This window comes from Chelmon rostratus, chromosome 4 (genome assembly GCF_017976325.1).
Source record: "Chelmon rostratus isolate fCheRos1 chromosome 4, fCheRos1.pri, whole genome shotgun sequence".
NCBI lineage: Eukaryota > Metazoa > Chordata > Actinopteri > Chaetodontiformes > Chaetodontidae > Chelmon > Chelmon rostratus.
Window position 1 is genome coordinate 15,527,228 of NC_055661.1, and position 12,900 is coordinate 15,540,127.

Here is a 12,900-nt window from a genome sequence, read left to right on the forward strand (position 1 = left end):
GCAGACAGCAGTTGTGTGATGCTTATGTGTCCCAGCAGGAGCTGTATGATGCAGGCAGACTCAGAGAAGTTGCGACAGGCCTGGATCAAAGCCGTCCAGAACAGCATTGCCACCGCCTTCCGCGACAAGGGAGATGATGGCGAGGTAATAAACAAGCACTGTGACACTGAGTGGAGAGTTGAAGGGATTCCTGTATACTTCAGATAAATAAATCACAAAATAAATCATGAGTTGAAACTTAAATTAACCTGTTATTATCTAACACCAGTTATTAACACCAGTTTCCTATTTTCTTGTTTAAATTCAGTGTTTCTGTAGACTATTAGTGTTTGCTGCTACAATGCCCCAGTTCCATCCCAGAGATTAAGTTCGACTTAATTTCTTTTCCTCCTATCCCATCTTGATAATTCCTTACCATCTTTCTGGATGTCTCTGTAATCCCCCATCTCTCTCATGTCAGAAGCTGGATAGGAAGTCGTCCACGTCGACAGGGAGTCTGGACTCTGGTGGGGAGCCAAAGGAGAGATCACTGAAAGGAGAGAGTGCCCTGCAGAAGGTCCTGGCCATCCCTGGCAATGCCTGCTGCTGTGACTGTGGCCAGCCGGACCCCCGCTGGGCCAGCATCAATCTGGGCATCACACTCTGCATACAGTGCTCTGGGATCCACAGGTAAAGTACCATCGTTTTGCCTAAGTGAATCCTCATTATGGGTTTTTTAATGTTGAGGTTACAACAGCTAGACACATAAGAATGGCAGCAAAAGCAGGACCTGCATTAATAAAGAACTATTGAGATAAATAAAATGTCAAGTTAAAAATAAAAGGAAAGGAAAATCAAGAAGATACACAGTCATGAAACTCTTAAATAACAAACTTATACATTTACATGCAGTGAAAATTCAGGAAACACTGAAGTAAACAAATGACTTGAGGTAATATCAGCACATTTTATTTATTTATCTACAACTTTGGAGGGAATCTATTTTTTTTTTTAGTTTATATTGGTTTGGTGAAGGTGCAAAGTATTATAAGTGGTCATTGCATGTTGACTTAGTTATGTGAAATCTTTTCCATCAGGACCATGGCATGCATGTTTTGTCTGAAAAAGGGGTCCTCAGGGGTTTAGAAATGTAAACTCACAGTTATGAACACCCAGCCTGCGTGGGATGTTGTAATAACCTTTAATTACTTGCCAGGTTAAAATGTCAAATTGTCATTCAAGCCAATTTTTGATTTACACAAAAGTGTCCAGGTCAGTCCCCATGCTCTCCATACAAAACAACAAACAGTAATCTTCCTCATCACCACCTAAAGAAGTAATGGATCTTGATTTCCTAACCAGAGTGGGTTCAAAAATGTAACCCTCTAGTTAATAACATTTTAGATTCAAAGACACATATATATTACAAACCAAAGGCGTATAGCTGTCAGAAAAGCTACATTCTCCATGTACTGGATCTTTTGATTAATGCCTATAATAATTAATAAAAAAGCCCATGAATCTGCAGACCCCAGTTTCCACCCTGTGGCTAAAACCTGAACTACACTCACATGTGTTGACAAGCGTACACTTCAGCATTTAACCTTTTATCCCTTTCACAGTGAAAGCATAGTGAGTAGTGTCACCGTGCTTTTTTTAATGCTTCTCTCATCTACAGGAGTCTGGGAGTGCACTTCTCTAAGGTTCGGTCTTTGACTCTGGATACGTGGGAGCCAGAACTACTAAAGGTGAGTGAGGAAAAACTGATGTTCATAAACGAATATACATGAATGTCCAGTTCAAACTGAAAGCCTTTTCATGCTTAATTTCTTTTTATTGTACGCGCATTTCTTTTCTCTTTATCTGTTTTCTTATATGCTTGACAATCACTGTACAATTCTGATTCCAAAAAAGTTGTTATACTGTGGAAAACATACATGAAAACAGAATGCAATGTGCAAACGAACTGTGTTTATCGAGTCTTCGAGTTTTTATCAGTTTTACAAAGTGTTTCTGGGCCCATGTAGTAATATCCTTTATACAGTATTTGACAAAGTGTTGAACCTCGTTCCATCCTTGATTGTGAACAACAACAACAACTGAGTCCCAGTCATGATGCTATCACCTGTCACCAGTGGACCTGTTTACCTGTGGAATGTTCCAGACAGGTGTTTCCCAGTCTTTTGTTGCTCCTGTCCCAACTTGTTTGAAACGTGTTCATGCAATCAAACTCAGAATTAGCATATATTTATAAAAATCAATGAAGTCGATGAGGTCAAACATTAAATACATTATACCATTTTCAATTAATTATATGTTAAGCAGGATTAACAGTTATGTTTTACACAGCATCCCAACATTTAGAATCGGGTTGTAGAGGGTGTAGGTGTAGCTGAGTTATACATTTACTATCTGGTTGGTTATCCAGGTGTCTTTTTTATTACTAACTTTATTTTCCATCTTTCACAGTTGATGTGTGAGCTGGGAAACGGAGTGATCAACCAGATCTATGAGGCTCGGCGAGAGGAGCTAGGAGCCAGAAAACCACAGCCAGGAGATCCAAGGTACCCAACTGGTTGAAAGCATATTGATATTTTTAGACCAGAAGATCTACTTTGAAATTTTAAAAGAAAGCAGATAAATAGATAAATTAATGCTCATTTTCTTCCCTTCATAAATTTCTCACTTTATTTATTAAGTGTTTTTTTTTTTTCTGTATGGGACAAAAACCTGAATAGACTTTTTTGACTTTGACCTCATTGTGATAAATTAAACACCCAATTTGCAGTTGTCTACTGTTGCTTCATCAAATTGAGCTCAGTTTTAGTAGATAAATAGTAGTAGAAATTTAGCAGCAGCAAACTTATGGCCAGCTGAAATTTCTCACCTTATTCTCAGACAAAACCCTACACTTCTTTTTCCTAACAGACACGAGGTAGAGGCCTACATCAAAGCCAAATACGTGGACCGCCGGTTTGTACGCCGGCCATCAGACGAGGAGCTTCGCAACAAAGTGGTTTCTCTGAGTAAACAGGAGAAGAGGCTGAGCAGCAGCTCTGAGCATCTGCCCCCAAGACCACCACCACCCACTCCAAAACTCCGGCCTGGTTCAAACGTCTCTGGACAGTCAGGTCAGTAGAAGACTAAACAGACACATGACACACCTTTGACCCAAGAGTATGAGTTTTCTGTAGCCTTTCCCTCTTCTCTGAACTTGAATGTTTAACGGATGGCTCACAGAATCGAACAAACAACTAAAGTCTTTCAAAGGTGTTGAACCACACCTGGATGATGTCTGGCAATCACACAAAAAGTACAAAATGTACTGAATTTTAGGTGGATGAATTTGATATCACTAACTCCAACACACTGTTTGGACTAAATACAATATTTGCCTCTAATTTTTAAAAATCTTTCAATCATAAATCAGCATTACCAATTGGGAAAGGTCATGGTGTATTTTGAAAACTGAGTTATTAAGTCACTTGATGATGGCTTGGGCATTGTGCGTTCAGTAGTTTCTGCCTCTTGGAGCTCATAATTCACCAAAGTATGATGATGGGCTACTTGTATTTCTCAGAGTTCTGATGTTTTTGCTTTACCGCCTCAGAAACAGAACTTTTAGTGCGTTAAAAGGCCAAAGCCAGTGTCATCTGTGATTGTGGCCACTTTTTCTATTGTGTGCTCTGTGTGATTTTTGCACTGCCGTGGAGATGTGTTCACCCATCGGCATACTGTATGTTCTCTATGAACAGCATATGTCTAAGCCCTCTTTGCCCCCCATTGCTTCTCGTAGTCTGTCTCTTCCAGTGTCGACTGAGCTGGTATTCTAACTACCTCTGCTTTCACCCTACTTTCCTCTCTCTCTCTCTGTTCTCTCTCTTGTTCACTCTCTCGCTCTCTTTCTTTCCTCCCCTGGCTGTTCTGTGCTTCGGGACTAACCCCTGCTCTCACTGCCTACCCTAAAACTCCCCACCCTGCCGCTCAATTTACACCCTTCACCTTCCAAACTCCCATTATCCCTAACGTAGCTGTTGCCAGCGGCTTGGAGGCCCGCCGCGACTCTCTCTTCTGTCCTGACGAGCTTGACTCACTCTTCTCCTACTTTGACAACTCCTCCAAGCTCAGGAGCAGTAAGTACTAAATGCTTAGTGTTTCGCTTGCTTCTCCATCCCCTCTGTCCATTCGTGTTCACTGCTTTGGGGCTGTGGACTAACAACCCTTCATCTACTCCTCTGTTTCTCCCTCATCGACACCTTCCTAATGGACCATCCCGTCATGTTAAGAGCATTGCAGAGCGTACCATGTTTTGTTTTTCCCGGGGTAGGGCGTGTTTATCTCACACACGGTTTTGGTCAGTGTTTGTATCTGTCTCATCATATTTTTGTTATTCAGGGACCTGAGACATAAGGTGATGGTGGGGATCTGTCATCCGGTCTGTTGATTTCAGCTGGTGACTTGTATGTGAACTGTACAAAATATTAGGAGCGCCTGCTGTTTCTGCTAATCATACTGGAAATAATTAAGCACCTGTTAAAGACACATCAACACATTCATGAAGAGGCTTTTAAGGTGCAAGGAGGCTGGGTGATGATCTGACCAAATATTTTTGCTTTCCATCATCAAAGCAATCAGCAGGAAGGTGTTCCTCTTATTTTATACACTGTCTCTGACACTTCTCTCTGACATCTGTGTGTTGTCCCACAAGTAGTGATTCAGTCTTGTTTTACAGTAAAAAGTGCAGACAGCGGCATTCAGAACAGCGCTGATGGGAGCAGGGAGATGCTGGCCAACACCCCCTCCAATAACAGCCTGGCAGATGCAGGTGAGACATTAACATAAAAACACTCGCAACCTCTGTAATTACATAGACATCGCTGCCTATTTACATGCAAAGCCTTGGTATTTCTTCTACTTATTGTCGTATTCATTGTTGAGAAAAATGTCTGAGGTGTGAATGGCAAGCGATTATTGGTTAGTAGCTGTTTCTACTCACTTAGCAGACTCATCTCTTTCCTCCCATTTGTCAGAGGCTGCCGAGTCTCCGCCCATGGCCATGCCTGCCACACTGCCTCCTCCATCGCCCTGTAAAGAGGTAGTTTTCTACGAGCCCAAAGAGTACAGCCCGGGTCTGCAGCTCTACTGGGCCTCATGTGCCCGCAGCCTGCCGGACATGGCGGAGGCACTGGCCCATGGAGCAGAGGTCAACTGGGTCAACACGGAGGACGACAAGAGGACGCCGCTTATCATGGCGGTGCAGGGGGTGAGCATTGCTTCAGACAATCCAGTCCACAGTGATAAGTGTTGCATATCTGTTATCAGTCGATGATGGTACTTATGTTTTCATGGATGCAAAATTTAAAAAAAGGTAGAATGAAGTTGACTGAAATAATTGCCAGTGGAACAGAACAACTGATCTTTTGATATAGTAACACTTAGAATTTAATTTAGCACAACACCTAATATAAGTATGTGTTGCATGAATGGTTCATTTCAGGGTTCGCTGGTCACCTGCGAGTTTCTGCTCCAAAATGCAGCTAATGTGAACCAGCAGGACGCTCAGGGCCGAGGACCCCTCCATCACGCCACCATGCTGGGACACACAGGGTTCGTCTTCCACATGTCGTCACCATTACTTCACCAAACTTGTGCTCAGAGCTAAAACGTGACAAACATTTCTTTTTTTGCTTCAGGCAAGTGTGTTTATTCTTAAAAAGAGGAGCAAATCAAAATGCTGCAGACATTGACGAGAAAACCCCCCTGACAATAGCGGTGGAGGCGGCCAACGCAGACATCGTCACACTGTGAGTGTTATTCTTACTGGTATCATTATTTTTCTGTTTACCAATATTTATTCTGAAAGTGTTGCCTGAACTTCCACACTATTAAACCCGACCAGGCATTTGAATCTTGGTGCCTTGCTCAAGAAAACACTGACTGTATTTCACTAAATGTTAATGCTCCTAATTGGAAAGTGAGGCTAATTATTTTGAGTATTTTTAAGGCATTGTAAGCTTCTGAAAAAAACTAACTCATTGTATCTTATCACGTCCATTACTCAGCTTCTTACAAAAGGCAGAATTTCTTTGACATTAACTGTTTTATGATTTAATTACAAGCTAAAAAGACAATTTACTATCGTCTATCAAACCGAAACCCAGCTGAACCGTCTGCAGGTGGTGTACCACATTTGTCCACAAGGTGTCACTACCTAATCAGTGTATAGATCTTTCACCTCTAGATGTAACGGTGGCCCGTAGCAGTGCTGTTAATTATCAGAGCTGAGTATTTCTGTGGGCACGGTTCTTAACAGGCAATAAACCTGTTGTGTTTGAATATTAAATGTTCAGGTTACTGACTGCACCTCTTAACTGTGGCTAATGTGTCACTTCCGGTTTCTTAACCCGCTCCCCAGGTTACGACTGGCCAAGATGAACGAGGAGATGCGAGAGGCGGAGGGGCCCTACAGCCAGTCAGGTCAATATAACACCAACAGCCCCACCGAGATGCAGTACAGGAAGTGCATGCAGGAGTTTATTAGCCTGCAGCTGGACGAAACTTAATAACTGTCGAAACACAGGGGCGGCATGCTGTAAAACCAGGCTTATCAGAGGAAATGTAACGGTTTCAGAGTTGAGCTCAGTTGACTGAAAAAGTGCACAGTAACGGAGGATACATCAAAACCCGGACAATTCATTCTCAGTGGTTTGATTTCTAATTTGAGATTAGAGGTTAGGAGACATTTGGTCCGCCTTTGTGAGACTGAGTGAGCTGAGCCGAACTCTGTCAGTTGTGCTCCTGTGTCCTGCTGTACTGTGAGTGCAGCCACCAGCTCGACCCAGCCGGGCACTGGGCCCAGCTGCACCTTGGTGTGGTGTAACGTCAGGTGCTAGACTTTATCAATGTGACAGGGTTAAAGCCATCGACTCTGGACATTACTGAAGAGTTTTGTTCCAAAGTGGAACTTCCACATTTTCCATTAAGTGACTGTTACTAATGTAAATTTACTGATAGCACAATTTGAAAAGAAACAGTGTCACTTTTAACTTTATCGTCTTCCTCCCTTTAAGTTTAAATTCTACCACTTTTGCTGAGGCCCTCTGTTTTCGAGGTGCTCAGTGATTATAGCAGCTAATGAGAAATTAGTTGCAAATACTTTTAATGTTTTAGTTAGTATTGTGTCTCTGCTATCAGTCACAGTATCTTTGCAAAAAAAAAAAATAGCTACCCAGTAACTGCCAAGTGACACTCAGACCTCGAAGTGACGGCAGTTTTCACTATCTGGCAATAATCGTGACTTTTGAATGACATTTTTTATTATCTGACCTGTCTGGAAGGGCATAGTGTGTGTCTATAAATCAGCAAGTTTCATTTTGAATTGACCTGTGAGAATTCATTTAAGCACATTCCTATTAATGGTTATGCAACTACTGTACCTTTTTTCCTGCGATTGTATGGTTCCCATTTTAAGTCTTAACCATTTTCAAGGCCTGTTTACTCATTTGAACTGTTTGCAAGTTTGCATTTTGCTGTTGTGACATGCCTGGTCAGAAAAAAAAGTCTATTTTAGAACAGTTTTCTTTTCTATAGATAATTCTAGGGACCGTATAATAAGTATACTTACTGTACATGTTGTAAATGGCGTGCATACGTACATTTCTGTATAGTCTGACAGAAGAAACAGAGTTGCAAGTGACTCTGGTTGCACAGGGGTGAGTGCCATGAGGGGCTCCATGTTCACATCCTTGTGTTTTCTTTTTCGATTGTCTGGTATTTACTTCCTGTTACGACAATATTGTGTATTGGTTAGTAGTCAATTAAGTGTGCTTGCTCATTGCCCATAATCGTCACGGAAAATCCTGAATTGTAAGATGATGAAGGCCTTTTAGTGCCATCGCATTGATTGTATTGAATGTTAGTGGATTTTTGCTCAAATATAGATAAACCATGTGAGGATGGTACATCATCAAGCAACAAGTGCAATAGCCTAGAAAAATATCCACATGTAACTGTGTATAGATTTTTAGCACCTGCTAGTCCTAGCTTATATTTATCTTAATCAAATGGGAGCTTTACAAAAAAAGTAGGTATTCAATAAGAGTGAGGCTACAGATGAGTGCAAAGCTCACTTTATTGATAGTGAATGAATAATTGAAACGTACCCCAATTTTATCCCCCGTCTCTCCTCCATGCAGCCCCAGATCCTGGAGGGCACCAAAGCACTTTGATTAAATGCTTGTTTCTGCTCATTCACAGTGATAGAGCCCTGCTGTTCTGCCCCCCGGTGCTGTCGGAACAATAAGAGATGTTTTGAACGAGTGACTCATTCAGTAGTTAGAACGGGGATTACTGATTGTGTTGTGATTGTGTTCACAGGTACATGAAGTTCTTGTGTCTTGTAGAGTAGATGGTAAGGGGGTTTCTTCAGAGTTCATAGATTGTATGGGAAAGGGTGCATTTACGTGTGTTGACCACAGGAGGGAGGGCTACGCTCAGAAATGACGTCCAGAATAAACCATTTTATATGGAGGGCTAGATGTGCCGCTTTAGGTTAGCAGACTATTTTTAGCCTGAATGCTGCTGTTTTAAAAAGCGGAATATCCTCTTTGGTGATTTTTCGCTTAGTCTGGAATGTTTTGGACCTGAATGACGAAGAATGACACATAATTCTTCTTCTTTCTTGATTACTTTCTTTAGCGTGTGCACTGGTTGTTGATAGGGAATGGTACAGAAGCTATTGCTCGTTGTCGTTGCCTTATAGGTCAACAGCAGACACACACGGGAATAGAAGGAGGTTTGTCTTTAGCTGAAGGAGCAGAGTAGAGTCTGAAGTACGAGCTTCCAGTCACTGAATGATCCTCACGTCCTCTTGCTCTGTGCGACATCAGCTCGCCGTCCTCGTTGATACCCGACGGCCTCTTCATCAGCGCCTCCAGTCAGCTGATGAATGATGGGCCTGATGAGGGATGATGAATGTGAGGGAGATCTAACCTCATCAGCCCTCCCTCCCCGTTTATGTTAAAATTACAGCTCCCTCGACTCAAGTGTTTCTACCTGATGAAGTGTGTAGAAGAAGTGCAGAGCAGTGGTTGTCAACCTGTGGGTTGCTCCGTAATGTTTGTTGCTATTTAATTTAGAATTATAAAGTTTGTTTTTTAAAAAAAAAAAACATGATAATAACTATTCCAGTCAATATCTTTTCGATCAGTATTTGTCTCCTGTAGTCTTCAAAAAAGTTGCTAAAGAGCCTAAAAAGGGTAAATTTACACTGGAAACTCAGACAGATTGAGAACCTCTGCTCTGGTGTAAGAGGGGTATCACCCTCTCTCTCTCTTGCTCTCATCCTCCTCTCTCTCTCTCTGTAAATTCACTTTCTCTGTTCTGTAATTTGCTTTTCTTTTCTCACTCTCCTCCCCAGAGTTTGTGCCTTTCTTCTGTTCTTTTATTTTCTTTGGGGTGCTGAGGCCAACACAACTGTATTTTTGTACATAAACTCCTGCACTTTAAACACAATACAGTTGTTAACAAAAACTGATCTCTGTGGGCTTGTCTCTTCTTTCCGGGTCGACCTCCAGCTGCTAACGAAACGCTCACCTGCCGTTTATTCTCAAACATTTGCCTTTTTTTTTGCTTCTTCTGTTCTTTCCCATCTTTTCTGCCTCTGCGTTGTTCTGTTTCATATCTCGAGCCACGCTGAAACTCTGACAGGTATGGCTGACTTTTTCTTTTTTCATTCTTGTTCTGATGATACTGTCGCTGTGCATGAGCTCTCCACTCTGCAGATATTTATCCACCTGTACTGATTATTTTGTTTGTAACACAGTTTAGTCTTAATGACTGGAGTAGCATTTTATTTCACAGTATTTTGTTGATCTTATTGGCAGCAGGTTGATATGGGCTCCAGCAAACCAAGCCCTGTTGAGCTTTTTAAGGGGGATGTGTAATGAGTTTCTTTTGAGAGATCCTTAAAAGGATTGCTGTTATACCAGCGTCTTTTCTTATGTACAAAATGCATTAAAATCACAACATATAGCTCTGCCTGGCAAATGCAAACAAAAATTTTAAACTTAGTCACGAAAATCATATAGACCCACTTCCAGAAAATGCTGTGTAAAACATAGATAAAACAGAATAACAGAATGTGATAATTTGTTAATCCTTTCTGACATATACTCAGTTGAAAACATTACAAAGACAAAATATTTAACGTTTTACCTCATCAGCTTATTATTTTTACTGTGCTAAAACATAGTAACAGTTGTTAAGGTGGGTTAAATAATGTAGCAGTGCTCTCTCTCTCACTGTCAAAGCATTAACTAGAATGATTTTTACAGGCCTGAAAAGGTAAAAGAGCTCAGTGATTCTCAAGAAAAAAAGCAAAAAATAATAGTTTGGAACCATTGCTCTGTCTGACTCCTCTTTAATCCTTTACCTTTGTCGTTGCTGATGTCTCGTGTCCTTGTTCCTCTTGCAGGAGATGAAACCTACCAGGACATTTTCCAGGATTTCACCCACATGGCCTCCAACGACCCGGACAAGCTGAACCGCTACCAGCAGTACGATCCGCAAAGACCTTGACACAACTTAAACGCCGTCCACTAGCACTCAGAGACACTGTCCGCTCAGCCCACGAGGGGCAAAACAATGTCCACCCCCCCCCCCCCCCCCCCCATGACCATCGAGCATTAAAGCCAGTCAGTGCTGCCACAGCTGGACTCATGTTACCACACCTAACATTTTTAAACCTCAGTTTAAAAAAAAAACAAAAAACTGTGCTTCCCAGTAGGATCTATTACAGTCCGTGAATGGTACAGTGTTAAAGCCTTTGAAAGGATTTGCAAAGTCATAAAATGAAATAATCAAATGATATTTGAACTTGGTCTGAATGTCAGTTATTTTGACCAAGTGTGTGCTGCATGCAGGATGTGTGCTGCATGCAGGATGTGTGCTGCATCCAGGATGCGTGCTGCATCCAGGATGCGTGCTGCATCCGAGTTGCAAAGAGGTAAGTGCATGGCAGACTGTTCAGTACTCCATTTAGTTTTTACGTGCTTCCTTTTTTCAGTAGGATTCTCTTCTTGAACATGCTACAGGATCTTTTTTGTATCAAAGTTTTGCTTTCGTGAACTCTCAGCAGCGTATACACGGCAAAATGCTTTTACTTATTTGCACAAATCCCTTTGTCTTAAATCGCCACTGACGTTTACCAGTTTTGATTGTAAGACTTTGACATGTTAAACGATGTACAGTGAACATAGGAGTCAACATGGTATTGATGCGTCTTTAATGTTAAATAGATAGCAGTAGTTGTGATTTTTTTTTAGTAAATTTTGAACTCGCTCCTTTGAATGATGTAATTTTTCCGTGTTGTCACCACATCAGTACCTGCAGAACGTGTCACAGCGAGGCAATCGGCCCTGCAGCCTCGTGATTCTGTGGAATTAAAGTTGCTCCGTCGTGTTGAGATGATTATTCATCTGTAGATTCAGTCTCATGCTGGTATGAGTTTAAACCGTTACGATGGAAAGATGAACAGCATATATTTTATATTTATTTTACAGGTTAGCATCAATTTCATGGGAAGTTTTGTGGAAACAACTGCATCACTTGGTTTTAATTATAGGGAATATTGGATTTTCCCTGAAAGAACAGCTCCATTAAATCCAAGTAAATGTTCGTTCAATATCACAAACTTAGGTTTAAAATCCTTAACATTTCAATCCTGTTTGATTTGGCAACACCCATGGTTACCGTGGCAACAGCGAGTGCGCTTTCACACTACAGAAAATGCTTGTTGAGCAGCGACTACTAATACAGAAGAGCAACAGGTGCATGTGTTTACAGTGCACATTGATTTGACAAAGAAGTGGGTGAGTGATCCGCCATGCTGTGCTGCAGCAGATTTCATGCTGCACATGGTGAAACAGTTTACAACAGCAGGGTCGTCTGCAGCTCTTCATCCAGCCGCTGCTCCTCCTCCTGTCATTACTCATTTAAAACTGAATGGCGGACCCCGCCGCTAACAGTGTAATATATGTTAAACATTTTTCAGCTAACCAGCTGTGCACTGGCTTAAAGACTCTGTGGTATGTGGGCGGATTATTGAAATGAAGTATCTGGAAGTGTAGCAACTGAACGCTGCCTCTGTTTCCCTGTAATAAGAAGCAAATTGTGTAGAACATTCATGGAAACTTCCCAGGAAATTCTTAGGAAATTATTTTGGAAGTTACTGGCCTGTAAAATAAAGTGCTACATAAATCCCGTAGATACAGTCTGTATTGGGAAATATTACACACTGTGGAAATTCTGTAGGGGTTTATAACTGCAGTTGTCTTTTCACGTGTTGAGTTGAAACATTTAGTGAACATTTAAAGAGTCGTTCTGTCTGATGTGGTTTAAACATCAGCCGACTTCGCCGAAATGAATTCTGCAAACGTCATGATAGAGGTTTTGTACTGTAATGTAGGACCTGTGATTTTTCCCTTAAAAAACTAAAATCTTCACTTCTCTTTGACATTAACAGTATATAGTAAGATATAATATGAAGCACAGAGGAAACCTTTAGCCAATGAAACATGGGATACAATTCTTGTACATTTTGTACAGATGCTTTTGAATTCTCCAGAGAAGTGAAGTAAGAAGTTAGTGGTACTTGAATCATTAAATAAGCTTTTGTATATGCTGTTCTTTGTATCCTTCGGTTATTTTAGCCCTTTTTATATTGCCTGTCTGTACACCAGTATACATGTACTGTATATTCTACCTGTAATATGTAAGAACTTCAATACATATGGACTGAGGGTTCACTGAATATTGATTCTTTTTTGATTTGTCTCGAGGTTTAATTTCAACCACGTTGTCTCTGTTACAGGAATGAAGTCATGTGAAGAAAAAGAAAAACTGCTCTCATGAGCTCATTTC

At 41.2% G+C, this 12,900-nt stretch overlaps 1 protein-coding gene across 2 annotated transcripts in view; it reads left to right on the plus strand.

Moving 5' to 3' along the window:
* The window catches only part of LOC121605040 (arf-GAP with coiled-coil, ANK repeat and PH domain-containing protein 2-like), a 52,279-nt gene extending 39,436 nt beyond the window's left edge, over positions 1-12,843 (plus strand). The window contains exons 13-23 of one of the 2 annotated variants that reach the window (XM_041934773.1): positions 36-144; positions 461-669; positions 1,658-1,727; positions 2,449-2,543; positions 2,908-3,110; positions 4,712-4,804; positions 5,010-5,242; positions 5,477-5,586; positions 5,673-5,783; positions 6,395-6,456; positions 10,454-12,843. In XM_041934773.1, the coding sequence (XP_041790707.1) occupies positions 36-144; positions 461-669; positions 1,658-1,727; positions 2,449-2,543; positions 2,908-3,110; positions 4,712-4,804; positions 5,010-5,242; positions 5,477-5,586; positions 5,673-5,783; positions 6,395-6,456; positions 10,454-10,557 (1,399 nt within the window). In that variant the 3' untranslated portion in view covers positions 10,558-12,843. The remainder of the gene's footprint in view (positions 1-35; positions 145-460; positions 670-1,657; positions 1,728-2,448; positions 2,544-2,907; positions 3,111-4,711; positions 4,805-5,009; positions 5,243-5,476; positions 5,587-5,672; positions 5,784-6,394; positions 6,457-10,453) is intronic. The other variant, XM_041934774.1, reaches the window with a different exon arrangement.
* Positions 12,844-12,900: the final 57 nt, after the last annotated feature.